Source organism: Nicotiana sylvestris, chromosome 8, assembly GCF_000393655.2.
Source record: "Nicotiana sylvestris chromosome 8, ASM39365v2, whole genome shotgun sequence".
Lineage (NCBI taxonomy): Eukaryota > Viridiplantae > Streptophyta > Magnoliopsida > Solanales > Solanaceae > Nicotiana > Nicotiana sylvestris.
This window is the reverse complement of record NC_091064.1, coordinates 217,016,096-217,036,611: the sequence shown is the minus strand read 5'-3', so window position 1 is coordinate 217,036,611 and position 20,516 is coordinate 217,016,096. Positions and strand designations below refer to the sequence as shown.

The following is a 20,516-nucleotide window of genomic DNA, read 5'->3' as shown; positions in this document are numbered from 1 at the left end:
GAGTAGGGAACAGATGGGTAGATAGAGAGAAAAGTGAGGATGTATTGACATGTCATTTTTTTAATGGTCGCATTTACCACGTTAAATGCCTGTAATGCACGCCCTCTATTTTGTTCATAGAATGTTCAACTTGTGTTTAATTGGCACATTTTAAATAGAGTTTAGGTGTCCAATAGGTTATTGCCTTAGTTAAAGAAAAATATGAACTAGTTTTAGGGGCTGTCTATGTATTCCGCCAAAGAAAAAAGGAAACTTATATTTAATTTGTATGCGTATATTAACATGAATCTCTTAATTTTTCAAAAGGAAATTTATATAATTAGAAATTACACGAAGAGCAAAATAAATCATCTTTCTTAAGTTAAACCTATTTGTAACTAATATTAGATCCTGCTCAAAACTTACTACTTTTCACTAAATTAGACTTGCTAGAAAACTTTGAATTCTTGACTCCACTGGGCACCACGCTAGCTATCTTATAATCATCGTTTTTTAAATATGAGCTAAATTTCATACAATTCTCTTGTGCACAAGCTACTTCACTATTCTATTTTTTTTTATTACTGCTGAGTTTATGCTTTTCTTGAGCCGAAAGTCTAACGGAAACAATCTTTTTACTTGCACAAAATAGAGTAAACTTTATGTACACACTTATCTTTCTCAAATTCTACTTATGGGGATTACACTGAGTTTGTTATTAATGTTGTGCACAACTTTTCTTGACATAGTCTTCCGATATGACACTGGCAATCTAGACTAAGCGTTCTGGACAGAGACTCGATAGGCAAAACGTGAGTCGGATATTAATTACTTTGTTTTACGTCGCCCTTCCAAGACACTTCAAGAAAGCTCGTGACCATTGGTATTTGGTATATCCTTCTTTTTTCCGCCAATGGCTAATCCAAAAAATGTCTCTACGACAAAATTGCCTCTTTAATGCATAATCTTATCAGAATTTGTGGACCTCAAGAACCATCAAATGGCGAGATTGCCGTATAGAAACTTCAATACAATTAAGTCTAGTTAACAAATTAAAGCAATTTTTCCACACTCCTTTTTGTGTGTGAAAACCTCTACTTTTATGCTATGTGGGCTTCTTTTTTTTTTTTATGAAAGCCATTCTGTGGTCACATTTTCATTAACTAAGTATCTTCAATTAGATGAACATAAATACATACATGTCAATGCTATATTTTTAGGGGTTAATCTACACGGTATACCCATTGAAAATGCCAGTTAACTTCATATACATTTAAAATATTTGTTTTACATTCTACACCTACTTTATAAAACTTTATTTAGTTTTTACATCTTTAATATATTTATATGCCATTAAATAAATTTTACCTTTTAAGGGATTAGATTATCTCCCTCCAACTTTATAAATCTCTTAAAACACTCCATCATCCCCAAGAATTAGGATTAGACATTTCCACCAAACGTCTGAATTTCATGTTCCAAATAACACAAACTCTTGAAATCTTTCCTATGACATGTGGGTGCAAAAGGAAGAAGAATGTGCAAATGAAACATTTATTTTGTACAAGATAATACCTCTTTATCATTTATTTGTTAAATGAAGTGTTTCATCTTTTTTGTTTTTCTCTTAAATCTATGTAATCAAAAGAGAAGTTAAAATACGGTAAAAATATTTTAATTTGTGATACAATATCTAAACTACAGAAATATTAGAAGCTCGTCCTCTAACGAGTATAGAGACATAACTGAAGTGTCAACAAGATGAGAGTAACGCTCGGTATATCGTGCTCGGTCTCCTAAGTTGCCTCCTCGACTGGTTGACCTCTCCATTAAACCTTCACCAATACAATGTTATTTGACCTCAACTTTCGAATTTGCCTGTCCAATATAGTCACTGGTTCCTCAACGTACGTAGGTCAAATCCTTCTCCAATTACACTGAGTTTAAATCTAATACATGTGATGGATCACCACAATACTTTCAGAGCATGAAAACATAGAACACCGGATGAACTCCCGATAAGCTGGGCGGCAAGTCTGTAGGCCACCTCATCAACTCTTCCTCCGATTGGCATAACTCTTATGTCTGGACTGCACTGTACAAAGTCAATCCTGAATCAACTTCACTTTCAATACGATTAAGTCTAGTTCACAAATTAAAGCAATTTTTTCACACTCCTTTTTGTGTGTGAAACCTCTACTTTTAAGCTATGTGGGTCTCTTTTTTATGAAGTCATCCATTTCTCCCTTAATTGTTTCACATTTTCTTTAACTAGGTAAGTATCTTCATATTAGACAAACATTAATACATACATGTCAATGCTACTTTTAGCTGCATTGAAATTTTTTTGTTTGAACATGTTGCACTAAGTTTTTGCATGTAGTACGCGCCGCTAGTCGTGACATCATTAATCAAATAAGATTTCAAGTTTTATATAATGACGGTATAAAAATATTTACATAATTACACGTATAATGTAACTGAAAGATAATATCATAATAAACATTAATGGATAACCTACTAAAATGGTAATTACATCTTTAGATTGCTAGTACATCTTTACACGGCTAGTTTACAAAATTACTTTTTAAAAACTATAGAAATTTTTTATTTTAATTTTTACTTACCATAAAATATTGAATTTAATTTTCTCTTTGGCTAATAACTACGCCAGTGTACTTGTTGATGTTGTTCACCTTAAAAGTCCATATACCAGAAAAATGGAAATATCTCATCATGTGAAACATTGACTAAAATTCCTAAAGGAGAAAGGGGATTGGGGGGGGGGGGGTTGGTGGATTTATGGTAAGTCAAGTTTTCTTATCCTTTTCCTTGAAAATAATAATATCTTAGGTAACTTGCAACTTCAAATGCTATACGACATTCAATTCCCATCTTAATGGTCTAATTACTCATTAATTTATAGTGCTTATAAAAAAACAAACACTAAAAATAAATTTATATATACCATTATTTTATTGGATCAGAAGATCCAAATTTAATAGGTAGATTAATGCGTTATAGTATATATCTTGATACTTTCTTAACAAGGAAGAAAGAAGTCTCCGACAGGACTACGGTCAATGCAAATGACAAATACAAAATCATAAACTATTTAATATAAACACAAGATTTCAATATCAACAAAATTTAAAATTCTTTTCTAAAGAAGTTGTTTAAACTTGCACGAATCCTCCTAGAATAATAATTTCCCCGTAGACAATCACAAGAAGTTTCTTTGAAATTTTTTCTAGTACTGCCAATTTTAGTCTGATTCGACCACTTTGTTTTATTAGACATTATCTTCAATTTTCAAATATGTGGCCCTCTTCATGTGGGGAAACAAATAACCATTTTTATATAAGTAAAATTACATTCTATAGAATGGTTTTCAAGTACTAGTCATTCCCAATATCCCCATATAATAGTCATTCCCAATAAAAATTATGTTTTTCTCGAAATTGATTTTTATATTATGTTATAATGTATGTCCTCTATAATAACATTTTATTATAATAGCCAAAAAATTATCAAAACAAAACGAGACTGTTATAGAGATGTTTAACTGTAGTTAAATAACAGTATCTTTTCTCTACTACTCCACATCAAGCAAGCCACACTTCTTTCGCTGTATTTTCTTAAGAAAAGAACTTGATGCAAGATATGTGTTGTGTAGATAAATTTGTATTATTTAATTATCGATAAGTTATACGTATAATTACATTAGTTTCTGATTAGAAAAAAGGGCAGCCCGGTATATTAAGCTCCCGCTATGCGCAAGTTCCGGGGAAGGGTCGGACCACAAGGATCTTTCGTACGCAGTCTTACCCTGCATGCATTTCTGCAAGAGGTTGTTTCCACTTCGCACTAGTTTCTGATTCTTATGATTAAATTATTTGATTTGATATAACATCTACTGCGACTGAAGAGGAGTTTCGGAGCAACGGTAAAGTCGTCTTCCTGTGACCTATAGATCACAGGTTCGAATCGTAAAATCAACCACTCATATTTATATTAGGGTAGGTTGTCTATATCACACCCTTTGTGGTGCACTCCATTCTTGCATGAAAGTGCAATACTTCATGCATCATCCTGTCTTTTTTTTCTTTTTAATCTAACGCGACTAAATATTTTATAAAGTAATAGTTAAAATTTCGGCTCTTGCCTAATTACTTCTCTTCCCCGATAACAAAATTTTGAAAAAATGTATGTGATTATAAATTTGCTCTAAGGTAATAGTTAATGAATTTAAGATTATAATTGATGTTGAAATACTTATATCATACATAAACAATAGTAGAATTTTTAAAAGAGAAATATCAACAAATGAAGGGGCAGGCCATAAATTACAATGATTATATGAGGAAGGGACAGAATAAACAGTATAATAAAATAGAGGGACACATTTTTTTTAATGTTAAAGGTACATATGCCCTAAGAAGCAAACTAGGGCACTTGTCGCTTGACTCAAAGTCAACTTATTATACTATATATTATTCCCTACAATAATTAAGAATAATTGGGAGATTTCTATGTCTGTCATCCAATGATTGGTACTTTCACCAATAAAACTATCCTTGCATAAATGTCATCATATTTTGTCTGAATGTGTCTTAAAGTAATCACTTTCAACAACACAACCTAGAATTTTCCTCCAAAAAAAGAAGAAAAAATTAAACTTAAAAAAAACTCAAGAGTATCAAGTAATTGTTCTTTGGAAAAAGACGAATTAATGATTTACTTCCATATCATATTATTCCTTAGCACCCGAATTACGCAACCCTTTCATGAAGGAAAAGATAAATATGGGAAAAAAGTGTAACAAATGTCTTTATGTTATATGGGAAAAAAGTGTCACACACTACATAGCCGCTTCGAAAATAAATATATTTTTTGTATATATATACACTTTGTATGTTATATATAAAATTTATATAAATTTTATATATTTTTTCGATTATCGAGTATAAATAGTTTCGGGCGCGAACTAACAGTGAAAAAACCTCATTAAATATTAGTAAAAGTTTTTCAGTTTACCAAATTGGGCTAGGATCTGTAGAGCCGATCTGTAAGCCCATTAGAATTATGTTTCCGTAGGCAAGTCAATACACTATCTCGTTGAAGGTGAGCAAACCTTTCTGGGCTATCAAAAGCCCATCTGATTAAATCTTGTCCATGATAGCCGTTTTTCTCGGGGGAAAATATCAAAAATAGCCAAATTTACAACTAGTAATTGAATAATAGCCACAGTTTCAAAAGTAATCGAAATTTAGTCACTTTTTCATGTAAAAATAAAACCTTAACAAAAACACCCTTAAAATTCGGAAATATTCAAGCATAATATGCTGGAGTTTGAATTTTTTACATATGAGATTCCAACATAATGTGCTGGAATTTCATAATATGCTAGAGTTCCAACATAATATGCTGGAAGTTTATGCGCTCGAGCTCCATAATCCAGCATATTATGCTGGAACTTTCTGTGTTTTGGCAAAACAATAGGTATTTTTCAATGACTTTGCAAATGCTGACTATTTTTCAATATCAGTCCAAAAATTGACTAGCCCGTGCTATTTTCACTTTTTTCTCAGCCATGTGAAGCTCATACTGATAAGAACCAAAAAGGTACACCCAATGAACTTGGAAATGGATGATCTTAATTTTTTGACTTGTCCCATGGGTAGGCCTTTAAGGCAAAAAATTAAAAGTGTTACCCATAAGAAGCCTTGTGTTGGAACAATTTACTATAGTTCGTTCCCTCGAACAGATTAGTCGACATTTTTACAAATTTTACAAACATAAGCTCTTATTTCATATTTCTCATTCCTTAACTTAATTTTGAATCTATTCTTTGGAAGAAAATAGTTTTTGAACTGTTTAATCTCGACTTGGTATTTATTAGGATTAGGATTGAGAAAAATTACCTCTTATTTCAGACAGCCCAGACCATCACTTTTATCATCAATAGAGAGAGTCGCTCGATAAAAGAAGTCAGCTTTGGAAAAAAATCATTCCTTTGCGCCGGGCGCTAGTTAAAGTAATAAAAAAGGGCAAGTGAGCAAGAGCAGTATTGGGCTTTGTGGTCATTAACGGAAAAAAATGAAGAGGAGCACAACACCCTCCGCACTTGATTGGCTAACTAAAGTCATAGCGGCCAGCTTTTTTTGAATGGGTCGCCAATAGAACCGTCGGTTCTTCAAAATCTAACACCGGGACTACCTTTAAAGTTACCCGGTCTGGTTCCAAATATGACGTTCATTCTCGAATTGTATTCCCACGAAAGGAATGGTGAAGTTAAAAACTAATTCTTCAAATCTTTACTGTGGAGTAGATAAATTATACGCCCTTTGGTTGAAACATACAGACTTACTTCAATTTTGACTCTATCTCCTGGTAGTATCCGTATAAAACTATACCGGATCTTTCTTGAAACATAATTTATAATCAGATCTAAACGAAGGGACAAACGAGGGGCAACACTTGTTAAACTTGAAGTTCTGTCCATATAACAAGCAGAGTCAAAAAATCAAGATCACCCACTTTCTAGGCCATTCTTACAAATTACCCAATAAAAACCGTCCATCTAGTGTCTGAGTTAAGAATGAGTTTAATCCCATATACTTATTTCGAGCAGTAAGTAATGAGTTTAATACAAAGGTGCAAGTAGTAGATACAACTCTAATCCCACTCTAATTGCATATTGCACGGAGAATAATGGTTATAAGTGTTAGTAATAACCTTATCCAAGTCAATATTATAATTGTTATTGAAAAGAGTTACCCGATATTTTTACTGATAAAAGTTAGTAAGTATCCACCAAAATTAGGGGCAGATCTATGTAGGGGATATGGGGTGGTATGCCACCCGGTTGCTCGGATAAAATTACATGTATGTACTAGTATTTCTTGCATAAAATGTACATAAATAAACATTGGCACCCAAGTATAATGTGATTGTAGGTGCCATGGTCAGAGTATGGAAATGCTAGCTTCAAGACCTAAGTTCGAATCTAGCTGCACTCAACACAATTTAATATATATTATTTTCCCTCTATTTGTTCCTTTTTTCAATTCTCTTTTTCTTAATTTCTCTTTTTTTCTTCATTTTTGTATTTTCTCTCTTTATACAACCCCAACTTCTTATTTATTTAAATTATAAAATTGAATTTGCTTCGGTTACTTTTTCTACATCTCAAAATTTTGTTTTAATAGGATTTAATTATTATTTTAATCCATCTAATGTTATTTTTTCTTTGATTTCAAATAAATGACCTAATATTTTTCCTCAATGCAATTTCAATATTACTTTTCCTCTACTTGTTCCCTTTTCCATTCTCTATTCTTTTATTTTATTTTTCTTATTCTCTTTATCTTTTCTCTCTTTATACAACCCCATTTTTAGTATTTATTTAAATTATAAAATTAGATTTTTCTTCTGTTTTCTTTTTCTACATCTCAAAATTTTTATTTGAATATGATTTTAATTATTATTTTTATTCATCTAATGTTATTTTTTCCTTGATTTCAAATATATGACTAAATATTTTTTGTTTGATTATCACATATTTATCTATGCACAAATTTTTTATAAATTGAACTGAATTAATTTAAAATAGGTCGAACCGAATCGAATTATGCAAAGCGAACCGACCAAATGTAACCTCATCCACTAGCGGTAAGTTTGCTTCAAATACAATGGCACTCGTATCCATCAAATCCTAGATCCATCTCTGACCAAAATTAGTAAAAATAGCACGGTATAGCTAGTTTTCGGACTGGTCATTCAAAAATAGCCAGCGTTTACGAAGTCAATAAAAAATAGCCACTATTTTGCTGCAACAGAGACCGGTCCAGCATAATATACTGGAGTTCGGTGCACCTGTGTATGAACTTCAGCATATTATGCTGGACCGGTATACTTTGCTGACTCCAGTATAATATACTGGAGACTGGAGCATCGATGCTCCAAACTCCAGTATATTATACTGGACAATTATACTTGCTGGAACTCCAGTATATTATGCTGGAGTTCCAGCATACTTATCCTGGAACTCCAGTATAATATGCTGGAGTTCAAGCATACTTATGCTGGAACTCCAGCATAATATACTGGCGTATTTTCCGGGTTTTGAACAGTATTTTCGTTCAAATTTATCTTTACATAAAAAGTAGCTAAATTTCGATTACTTTTGAACCCGGACTATTTTTGAACGATCAATTGTAAATCTGGCTATTTTTGAATTTCTCTCCCAAAATTAGTCGAGGTGCGTGCATACATGGATAGACACTAATCAACAACTAACCTTATGTGACATTGTCCTACATGCCAAAAACCTTTTACTACTAACATATTTCTAATGCCTTGTCAATGTCACAAGTCCATCCTCCACCGCACAATTGTCCATCTTGGTGCAGACACTTGCATCATGCTAGATAAGGCAAAAATTGCTTGGCTCTTCTTATTTTCGCAGCACAAACAACAAAAATAAAGCACACTAAACTCTCACCTCTCTTCATTACACTATGTAGCTACATTTGCATCAAATTAGCAGGAAATATTTTGAAAAATCTTAGATAGCACTACGTACTGAAAAGTTCTAGGAACATACCATGTTTATGTGCTAAATTACATTTTATCTAAATGAGTAATCTTTTCTCCAAGATTTATCCAACTTCTTTTGGAGTAAATCATCAAAAGCCTCACCCAAAATCTAGTGCAATCCGATGTTGCAATGATGAATATTCTAAAGTGCAACATAAATCAACAGAATTAAATGGTTGGGTTAGCAGTTTCCCAGAAAAGAACCTAGTATTATCATATCCAGGTATTGTCAAACCACCTAGGCCAAAAAGAATTATTCTCGTACGACATGGACAGAGTGAAGGAAATGTAGATGAAAGTGTATATACAAGAGTAGCTGATCCTAAAGTTGGATTGACAGAAAAAGGAGTAGAAGAAGCAGAGGAATGTGGAAGGAAAATGAGGGAAATAATTGAGAAAAATGGTGGAGATGATTGGAAGGTTTATTTCTATGTATCACCTTATAAAAGAGGTATTGAAACTTTGCGTAATTTGGCTAAGTCATTTGAACGTTCAAGAATTGCTGGTGTTAGAGAAGAGCCTCGACTAAGAGAGCAAGACTTTGGTATGAACAAGTTTTGTCTATAAATTTTTTACTTGCTAAATGTTTCATATTGGTCTAGGAAATGGAATTACGTAGTATTGTTTGTTATGTAATCTTCAACGCATGAGCTAATTTTTAGGGTTGAATCAGGCGCAAAGTTTAATTTTTGACGGGTATCAGAGCTAGGTTCACCATTTATTGGTTTATACAATGTTGAACTCTGAGCCGAGGGTCTATCGGAAACAGCCCCTCTATCTTCATAAGGTAGGGGTAAATTCTGCATACGCACTACCCTCCGCAAATCCAATTTATGAGATTACACTGGGTTTTTTGTTATTGTTGTTGTTAGACTCTCATGCCACGTCGTTCGCGCTCCATATGTCCATCCTTAAGTGTACGATGGATTGGTTGAGGGAATGCGCTATTGTCGTTTTATATGATCATGAACTAGCTTTTAGGGTTGTTTTCTTAACATTGCTTGGCTTTCTTTTTACTCCCTTTAGTCCAAATAAGTGTCATTTGTGTTTTGACGCGCATACAAATTAAAGTTAATTGCATTAATTATAGGAGTAAAAGATTATTTGAATGAATAGCCTTTTATATTCTCCTCAACTTACTTGTTATCTTTCCTCAGATTTTTAGATCATCTATTGCAGCTAGGATAGATTTGAGAAAATAATAATAATTAATTCGCTTTGTTAGCGTCCTAAAGCGACACTCATGACTAAATTGGTTCTGCTAAAATGACACTTATTTTGGATCGGAGGTAGTAGTAGCATCTTATGAATTGTGTTTATGTAGGAAATTTTCAGGACAAAGAACAAATGAAGATTGAGAAAGCTGTGAGAGCTCGTTATGGTCGTTTCTTTTATAGATTTCCTAATGGAGAATCAGCAGCAGATGTCTATGATAGAATCACAGGTGAGTTTGTTTTTTCAAGATTCATTTGAGTTTTTTGAGCATTTTGTTTGGTGATGAGATTGTTTGAAAAAGGGAGCTGCAGGGTTCAGAGAAACTCTTAGAAGTGATATTGACATAGGAAGATTTCAACCACCTGGTCAGCAGAGTCCAAATATGAATTTGGTTATAGTTTCTCATGGACTTACTCTAAGAGTTTTCTTGATGAGATGGTATAAATGGACAGTTGAGCAATTTGAAGGACTTCATAATATGAGTAATGGGGGCATGATTGTCATGGAAAGAGGCTATGGTGGAAGGTAAACAAACATATTTTCGTTTTATTTTTAGTTGTTACTATTTCGTTTGTTGTAGTTCTCTGTCGTAACTTGCTGTGATTCTGTTGTATTGAGCCGAGTATCTTTCGGAAACAGTCTCCTTACTTTGTGAGGGTAAGGACTGCGTAAATACTACCCTCCCCAGACCCCACTTGTGGGAGTATACTAGGTATGTTGTTCTTGTTGTTGGCTTCCACCTGGTGTCCGATATCCACATTGGGACTCGACTAAATCCAAATCCGTGCACGGAAGTCCCACGTTGGGTGTGGGGGGGGGGGAGGGAGAGGGGTAAAGTGCTCCCTAATAAAAGCAGCTTCATAACCAAGATTCGAGGATGTGATAGGAAGATACGGAGGTCGAGGATTAGAGTAGTAGAGTAGGCAGTCTAGAGTATTCATAACAGTAGTATTGGGACGCAGTTTCGCTTTCTGTTGGTAGTAGGTTTTTGTGACTAGCCATTGTTTTATTTCATTGTTGATTACCTTACTATCTTGTTGTTTTTATTCTGCTTCTATATCGTTTTTTAGTACTGTCCCTTCTTGTCTATATTTTCATTAATGTGGTACCTATGCTTTCTTGAGCTGAGGGTCTATTGGAAACAATATCTCTATCCTCACAAGGTAGGGGTAAGGTCTACGTATATACAACCCTCCCCAGACCCCACGGTGTGGGATAATACTTGGTATGTTGTTGTTGCCATAACTAAGACTCGAACGTGAGACCCCTGGCTGAGGATGAAGGAGTACTTACGACTCTACCACAACCTTCGGTGGTGCTCTCCCTAGTTTTATGATGGAAGTCCAGCTACAACAAAACTAGGAAAATTGAACTAATTGTGACTTGTGAAAATCTGCAGGTACTGCTTGTCAGTGCACCATACAAGGGAGGAGTTGCAGAAATTTGGGATGACTGATGAGATGCTAATTGACCAAGAATGGTAACACACTGCTCATCTTTTGTGCTTGAAATTAACTGGGTTTCTTGTTTATCAAAATTTATTGTTTTTTTAATGAAGGCAAAAGACAGCAAAGCCAGGTGAACTGAATTATGATTGTTTGATTACTGGACCATCTTACTTTACTCACTTTGATGATGAAGAAGAAAAGGATTTTGAGTTGTGAGATTATTAAGGGAAGAAAATAGGAGAAACTCTTGAAAGTAGATGTTGAAGCTAAGAGCTGCTGGAAACCACAACCATACTTGGTGAAAATGCATCAGCTTTAAAGAGAAGAGTTTGACTTATATACACCGACGATACAAAAGAATTTCACACTATAATGTAGTTTTACCTGCTGTAATTTATCATTTACCATGTTTTGCAGGCTCTCAGTCCATGTTTCTGTAAAAAGTTACCTGTAATTGACTCTGATGGTTTAACAATTTTATTGTATATTAAACTATATGTTGATAGCTACTTTATCACCAGCAGCTAACACAGCCTATTATACATCTCAGAATTTCAAGCACGTGGAAATAGTGGAATCAAAAGATAAGAATAATAACTAACTCTCTTTTCTTTTTCAAATAAAACAGCTAAAGCTAGATGTCTTACAATCCTAGGACAAGGAATCTCCTCCAAAAGTTGAGGAAAATTGGATACCAGCATATAGTCAGTCAAACAAAAGAAGACATGACTATCTTTCACTAAAGGTGCCAACCTAATCAATAACCAGAAGAACAACAGTCAATAGTCTCTGATAGTACATAGAAGAACAGCATCATAGAATTAAACTCATTTTTCATGCAAAACAAAATTAGTAATTGGAAAGTTAAACATCACGCAACAAGGAAAACTTCATAAAATTTGGCCAGCAAGGGGTGAGAAACAATGGAATGAACATTGAATAGCTTCACAGTTCACACTAGGGAAGTATTCACGCGAGGGAAAAACAATGCATCTAGTCCTAAGCAGAGACTGGCTCACAAAGGTGCATAGATGTAAAGAATATTAGCAACCAGAAATGCGATGACTATCAGTCTTGCTTCCACACTTTGCCAGCAGATGATCTCAAGATCCATGAAGACCTAAGACAATAAGCAATTCACCATCCTGCTGCACCCTTGGCATTGCCACCACAAAACCAGTATCAATGTCCCCTCATAAGCAGTGACAATCACCATTATCTCCCAAATTACCTCAACTTCGTTAGCTTGCTCAAATTAGTTATCCATGTCTTGATATACTGAATATATGAATTATCCCAGTAACAGAAATTAGCATTCAGGATGTTGCACAACTTTTAAGTGGGATGATTTTTTGTGAACTTAAAACCACTAATTCAGGAAATTTAGTCACAGACAGGAGAACTCTACATGGATTAGAAAGAAACTATATTCATATCACATGACACCTAAACAGAAAAAAAGTGCCTGCTTTCTCCCGGATTAAACTTGGGATCATGATCATCTCCATAAGTTTGACTCTGCAGTATCAAATTGTGCTACTTGCTTCAAAGGAAGAAGGAAAAGACAGTATTGGTATAAGATGAGGGCTACGGAATAGCAAGAGTTGGAACAAGACAATCATAGAGTGGCCATGGCCCTTCTTCTCTTCATTGGTTAAGTCTCAAGAGTTCTCAATTGTTGCAGTCATGACACGCATTTGACGAGGCCGTTCAGGCTCACCATTTCGCCTCCAGAAAGCCCTTCTCCACCAAATCTCAAATCCCCTCTGGATATTTGGGCAGTCATCACCAGAGTTTAAAAACCGATCAAACCAAGATGTTAGAATTTCTTGCTGCAATGCCATTGGTAGGGTCAGAATAGTATTACTGAGACCATCCTCAATTAAATGCCGGTCAAGACCTCTTGATGCCCTCCTCATCCATCCAAAATCTTCATAGAATGGCACTAACCATGTCTGTAAAAGAGAGCACCTAGCATCCTTGGAAGCTAGTAATTGCCCTTTACCGATACCAACAAACAGTCTAGCCGTAACCCTACTAACCTCATACCTATGAAGTGCAGGCACCTTAGGATGTGCCTCAGATAATTCCGACTGAGAAGCCCAAGTCCTCAAAAAATCTTCAGCTATCTGTCTATCAATCAAGATATCCAAAATCCAATGCAGATTATCAGCCTGTCGAGCAATCTGACCCACATCCACCATATCTGCATCTGCTGCCCGTAAAAAATGGTGGCGGAGCAATTGCAGACATGCATTGCAAGCTGAATACAGTGACTCCTTCCTCAAGTCATTATGAGATGAATTCTCATGCAACATTTTGGATACTAAGCCTTTCATCTCCCGCCTCGCCTTCTCATCCTTCCCTTCAAGAACCACATGCAATAACTTGAGAAGCACTTCCTCATTCCCATTTGCACTCTCTGTCCCTGATGTAACATCAAGAGATACCCTCCTTAAAACTTCCCCAGCACCTACCCCTTCAAGACGAAGCTCAGACAATAGTGAAGCCACCTTTTCTTCTTCATCCTCAGCCCAAGGAGCAGCCTCCAAATACTCCAGGCACGACAACACCCCCGCATCAAACCCAATTGCTGCAGAAACCTGTAACACATTTTTGTTAGCCAGGGCCAAAATACCGTGCACATATCTATTTACCCACATATGCGTGTATGTGTGTGTATGTGCATAAAGACTAAACTTTATCTCAAAAAAATTCATGATCCTTAAATAAAGTGGCATGGAAAATGAACTATCCCTTTACATAGCACATTGCAATAAATTGGCAAGCAATACAATTCAATAACTGTTGGACACAAACAATATGCATGTCTAATGAACAAAGACAACAATATTGATGGCTAACTTCCATTCACAGTTCAAAATGGACCAAGCATATACTTACTATTGACAATTGAGGTCACAATCTATCTAGCTAAGTGATTAACAATAATCAATAAAATATATTTGGGATTAAAACGTTATTATTTCCTCCGCCGGCGATACAACTTTCCGGTACCGGAATTCAGTTATCCCTACATTTCCCCTACTACTGTCAGGGCTACATCAGTGGTAGCGGTGACAGCCCTTTTTGGTTTTTGGGTCGTGGTATTTTCTGTATTTTCAGGGAACTTCTCGAAGTTGTTAAAGACAAGTTGGGCGCACGAGCACTAGCAAAGGAGAGCAACCTGGACGAGCGTCAGCAAAGGGCGGTGGGAAGCGGTGCGTGAGCGTACAACTACATCGAGTACAACAAATCAACACAGGTTTGGTTCTCGGGAGTTGGTACCTCCCGTTCTACTGTTTGCCTTTTGGTTTTAGCTAAATTGATGTTACTTTAGTTCACAATAGTTCAATCATTCAACTAGTGTACTTGTAGTCACTTGTTTCCTTCTAGTTTGATTCGTTGTCCGTTGGGCACTAGCGAGTCTTCTTTAGATTTGTCGTAGGTGTAGTCGCTGCAGTCTGGAATGATAGATTAAGGGCATGTCCTCAAGTGGGGCAGAGTGTGGGGCCGGGGTCAGGGTGTGGGACGGGAGGCAGGGGAGGTAGAGGAGGCAAGGGAGCCTATAGGTTGAGAATCGGGTCATGGAACATAGGTTCGCTAACGAGCAAGTCTATAGAGTTGGCGAAAATCCTTCAGAAGAGGAAGATTAATATAGCGTGTGCCCAGGAGACTAGGTGGGTCGGATCGAGGGCGAGAAACGCAGATGGGTATAAGTTATGGTACTCTGGAGTCCTGAGGGGTAAGAATGGAGTGGGTATCCTGGTAGATAGCAATCTTAGAAGGTCGGTGGTAGAGGTCAGGCGGGTGAATGATAGACTAATGACTAGTAAATTGGTAGTGGGTGAGTGTACTTTAAATGTCGTTAACGCGTACGCACCGCAAGTAGACTTGGATGAGGAGATTAAAAGGCGCTTTTGGGAGGGGTTGGATGACATCGTTCATAGTATTCCGCCTACCGAGAAGTTATTCGTAGGAGGAGATTTCAATGGTCATATTGGGTCGTCTGCAGGTGGTTATACTGAGGTGCATGGCGGTTTTGGTTTCGGGGAGCGGAACGGAGGGGCATTTCGCTGTTGGACTTTGACAAGGCATTCGATCTTGTGATTGCGAACTCAAGTTTTCCGAAGCGGGAGGAGCATTTGGTTACTTACCAAAGCTCGGTGGCGAAGACTCAGATTGACTATCTCCTCCTCAGGAGATGCGACAGAAGGTTGTGCGAGGATTGCAAAGTTATCCCAGGTGAGACCCTTGCAACGCAACATAGGCTTTTGGTGATGGATATTGACATTATGATAAGGAGGAAGAAGAGGTCAATACGAGGCCGCCCGAGGATTAGGTGGATCGCCTTAACTAAGGATAAAGCTCAGGAGTTGGAAGGAAGGTTATCGGCAATGGGAGCTTGGAGAAGTAGTGGGGACGCAAACACTATGTGGTCGACGACGGCGAACTGTATAAGGAAGGCAGCGAGAGAGGTGTTAGGGATATCTTCGGGTCGCGCCGGGGACCACAAAGGAGACTGGTGGTGGAATGCAGTTGTCCAAGGTAAAGTGGAAGCGAAGAAGGCGGCTTACCTGCGGTTAGTAGGGAGCACTAGCGAGGAGGAGAAGAGAGTGAACAGTGAGAGATATAAGGTAGCTAGGAAGGAGGCTAAGACGGCAGCTTTTGCTCGTTTATATGAGGAACTAGGGAACAAAGGCGGGGAGAAGAAGTTATTCCGACTCGCTAAGGTGAGAGAGAGGACGGCTCGGGATCTGGACCAGGTGAGGTGCATAAAAGATGAGGACGACAAAGTTTTGATGGGGGATGACCAGATTAAGAGGAGATGGCAGACCTACTTTCATAAACTTCTAAATGAAGAAGGGGATCAGGATATTGTACTAGGTGAATTGAGGAATGCAGACAACCCCCATGAATTAAGTTATTGTAGGGACATTGAGATCGATGAAGTCATAGAGGCAATGCGTAAGATGAGAAGGGCAGAGCTACCGGGCCAGACGAAATTCCGGTTGAACTTTGGAGGTGTGTGGGTAGAGCAAGCTTGGAATGGCTTACGAGGTTGTTTAATGTTATATTCAAGACTAATAGGATGTCTGAAGAGTGGAGGTGGAGTACAATGGTTCCGTTGTATAAGAACAAAGGCGATATCCAGAGTTGTAACAACTATAGAGGTATCAAATAACTGAGTCATACCATGAAAGTCTAGGAGAGAGTGGTAGAGATGAGAGTGCGAAGGACGGTGTCTATTTCAGACAACCAGTTCGGGTTCATGCCGGGCCGATCTACCACAGAAGCTATCCACCTTATTAGGAGGATGGTGGAACAATACAGGGATAAGAAGAAGGATCTCCACATGGTGTTTATCGATCTAGAGAAAGCGTACGACAGGGTTCCTATGGAGGTCTTATGGAGCTGCTTAGAGGTTAAAGGGGTCCCGGTAGCCTACATTAGGGTGATTAAAGACATGTATGATGGAGCTAAGACTCGGGTTAGGACAATAGGAAGCGACTCCGAGCATTTTCCGGTTCTTACGGTGTTGCACCAAGGGTCTGCATTCAGCCCTTCCCTATTTGCCCTGGTGATGGATGCCATAACGCATCATATTCAAGGGGAGGTGCAATGGTGCATGCTATTTGCTGATGACATAGTCCTTATTGACGAGACACGACGCGGCGTCAACGAGAGGCTAGAGGTTTGGAGACATGCCCTTGAGTCTAAAGGTTTCAGGTTGAGCAGAACAAAGACGGAATACCTCGAGTGCAAATTTGGGGCCGAGCCGACGGAAGCGAGAGTGGAAGTGAGGCTTGACTCTCAAGTCATCCCTAAGAGGGGTAGTTTCAAGTACCTTGGGTCAGTTATTCAGGGGATCGGGGAGATCGACGAGGATGTCACACACCGTATAGGGTGGGGTGGATGAAGTGGAGGTTGGCGACGGGAGTCCTATGTGATGAGAAAGTGTCACCGTTACTAAAAGGTAAGTTTTATAAAGCAGTGGTTAGGTCTGCCATGTTGTATGGGACCGAGTGTTGGCCGGTTAAGAACTCACACATCCAGAAGATGAAAGTAACAGAGATGAGGATGTTGAGGTGGATGTGCGGGCATACAAGGATGGATAAAATTAGGAATGAAGATATTCGAGAGAGGCTGGGCGTGGCCCCATGGAGGACAAGATGCAGGAAGTAAGACTCAGATGGTTTGGGCACATTTAGAGGAGGAGCACTGATGCACCTGTGAGAAGGTGTGAGCGGCTGGCTGTGGTGGGCACGAGGAGAGGTAGAGGGAGACCTAAGAAGTATTGGGGAGAGGTGACCAGGCAGGACATGACGCGTCTTAGGATTACTAAGTACATGGCCCTTGACAGGGAGTTGTGGAGGTCGACCATTAAAGTTGTAGGATAGGGGAAGTTGTGGATATTTCTACAGCGCACTGGAGTGAGACTAGCCAGTTAGGAGTTAATCTTAGGATGCTACTGATCAGCTACTGATACAGGGATGTATCTGTTGGATATTAGTATACCTTCCATCTTTTTCGTATTTCCTATATTTCTTATATTGTTGTTATTTTGTTATTTTATGTTATATTATGTATTTTATGTTATTTTATGTTATTTTAGTATGAGTCTATTGATAGTACTAATGTATCGTCTCTTGTTGCTGTCTTGAGCCGAGGGTCTCCTGGAAACAGCCTCTATGCCCCTCGGGGTAGGGGTAAGGTCTGCGTACATATTACCCTCCCCAGACCCCACTTGTGGAATTATACTAAGTTGTTGTTGTTGTAACCACGTCTATTCACAGTTCAAAATGGACCAAGCATATACTTACTATTGACCATTGAGGTCACAATCTATCTAGCTAAGTGATTTAAGAATAATCAACCACGTTTAAGTCATAAATCAGTTGCGGTCAGTTATATGAATCCTTTATCCCATTCATTTGACTAAGTAATTTTTTTATACCGATGTTGTCCGGAATAGCTTGCGCGCACCTCAATTATTCTGGGTACTGGCTATTTCAAACCAACACAGGTACCGGATAATTCTGCCCATGAACTTGAAACCTAACGGTTCTCCTTCCACTTCATTAACTACTAATCATTAACCACTAACTGATTCAATCATCATCTTTTGTAATGCGAAGATTTTATCAAACGATTTCTATTACTAGGTAATTATGCAACTAATAAAGTAAATTTAGATGCATAAGCATTACCTTTAAGATTCCAAGGACTTTGGTAACATCTTCTTTCATGAGCTTTTTCCTCAAATCCTTGCAATACATTAATCTCAAAGTCTCAATATACACTTCAATATCATCACAATCCGCAATCTCAACAATGAAAGGACCTGAATTCCGCTGTTGCTTTACCCATTTCTCAGACAACTTTACAGCAAAAAACCTACTATGGGCCACCAAGATCTGCCTATGAACATTCATAGCAACACTGAAACCATCCTTAGAACTCAATGTTAACTTCACATCACTCGAACCCGAATCATTAAACTGATTCCCTGGGCTCCTACAGGCTAAAAGATCCAGAAGTCGTTGTTGCATTAAGGCCTGTTTGTCTTGTGGCATAAGGGAAGTAGAAAGCTTCTGATTTAAGCCCCCATTCAAAATGGGGGTGTTGTTGATTGTTGATCTCGGAATGCATTCGGGTTCATTTGCCATCATTTCAAAAAGGGTCGGGCTTGAACGAGTTTTATTGTCCATAGAAGGTGGCGGTGACATAGGGTTTAAAAGCCCTGCTGTGAGTGCAGAGTTGAATTTACTGAAAGATGATGGAAATGCTTCATGGGTGTTGTTTGGGATAGGAGTACCTCCTCCATTACCGTAAAAGGTGGCTGTTGTTGTACTGCCGAGAGATTCCATAACTTTAGGAAATGTAGTTGGCGAGTACCGGATCTTGAGATTTGAAGGCGAGGAGGAAGCGGAAATGGATGACGGCGGCGAGGGTGGAGGGGGTGTGACAGTAGATTTAGAAGCAGGACAACACCATGAGTTCTCAGGAGAAACAATAGTAGGTGTATCAATCTTACGAGTTTCGTTCAGGCATTGTGTCGAACAGGGGGTAGGCGAAAAAACAGAAGAGCTAAAAGACTCCTCAACAGAAGAGGAGGAAGTAGTAATGGTGGTCTCACGGCAACGACGACGTTTGGGTTTAATGGGTTGGGTTTGGAATTTGAGATGTGTAGTAGTAGTTGCCATATAGTGGTGTGGTGTGGTTCACTTGTTTGTCCTTTAGGGCCTAAAATCCATAGCATTCAAATAGCACATATAGACAAGAAATCAAGAATTGAGTAATAAGAAATTAAGAATAGCGGTTGATACAAGATTTTTTTATATTATATATTTGTTCTTGATTGTGAAGTGAGAAAAAAGACACAGAAAAATAGCAATGAAAGCTTGAAATGAGCATTCAATGGAGATAGAGATGTTGAATAGTGGATTTTAATTAATTTTGTTTAGATACTATGCTTTTTTTATACGTATGGATGACCTCTTTTCATAAGTCTTTCATCTCCTTTACGACAAATTTGGGACCATATATAGAACCTTTTGAATAAAATTTTAATTGAGCTAAAGCAAATAAGTATATCACATGAATACAGCATAATCCATAAAGTTGATAGGACGATATAGTGATTATTTTAGTTTAAATTCCAACGGAGATAAACACACAAAGTGATTTCTTCTCGTTGAGCCAAACTTTGGTGAATAGAGTTACCTAGTACTTGTTGCTAGCGAAAGATGGTAGGTATCCAGTGGAATTAGTCAAGATGCGTGTAAGCTGGACCGAACATCACAATTATAAAAAATGCAAAGAGGGTCAAAATTGTCCACGTACTATTGCATATTGTTTAAAAGTGTCCTCTATTATACTATTTTGGCCGACTGAATCCCTACCGTTATACTTCTGTTCAAATTTGCCCCTAATAATAACGGCAAGCCACGTGTCACCCCCTCCCCACCCCACATATTGAGGGATGGGTTAATTGACTGTGGGAGTGACACGTGGCTTCCTGTTAAAGTTAGGGGCAAATTTGAACGGAAGCATAACGCTAGGGATTCAGTCGACCAAATAGTATAACGAATGGAACTTTTACATAATATTCGATAGTATATGGGTAATTTTAACCCTTTTTCAATAAAAAAAAAAAATAGTGATTATTTAACCTGTATAGCGTGGTATGTGGAAAATTAGTCAAAATGTCTTGACAAACAAAATGGTGTTAAAAGAGAATTGAATTGAGGTAACTTTGTATTGTTAGAT

The 20,516-nt window shown here is 37.5% G+C and overlaps 2 protein-coding genes across 3 annotated transcripts; one reads left to right on the top strand and one right to left on the bottom strand.

Annotated features, from left to right (window-relative positions):
* Nucleotides 1-8,423: 8,423 nt before the first annotated feature.
* On the top strand, nt 8,424-11,766 carry LOC104246640 (phosphoglycerate mutase-like protein AT74H). 2 transcript variants are annotated; one of them, XM_009802501.2, is made up of 5 exons: nt 8,424-9,124; nt 9,905-10,024; nt 10,248-10,320; nt 11,195-11,275; nt 11,354-11,766. In XM_009802501.2, the coding sequence occupies exons 1-5, from the start codon at nt 8,620-8,622 to the stop codon at nt 11,457-11,459; spliced, it is 885 nt and encodes a 294-aa protein (XP_009800803.1). In that variant the 5' UTR covers nt 8,424-8,619; the 3' UTR covers nt 11,460-11,766. The 2 variants fall into 2 exon arrangements, with proteins under 2 accessions (XP_009800803.1, XP_009800801.1); XM_009802499.2 differs by having other exon boundaries at nt 10,107-10,320.
* Nucleotides 11,767-12,039: 273 nt separating this feature from the next.
* Nucleotides 12,040-19,611, bottom strand: LOC104246639 (BTB/POZ domain-containing protein At1g63850). Its single transcript, XM_009802497.2, has 2 exons — nt 18,455-19,611; nt 12,040-13,846 (listed from the first exon to the last, which is right to left on the bottom strand). Exons 1-2 carry the CDS (start codon nt 19,448-19,450, stop codon nt 12,905-12,907), a joined length of 1,938 nt encoding a protein of 645 aa, XP_009800799.1. The 5' UTR covers nt 19,451-19,611; the 3' UTR covers nt 12,040-12,904.
* Nucleotides 19,612-20,516: the final 905 nt, after the last annotated feature.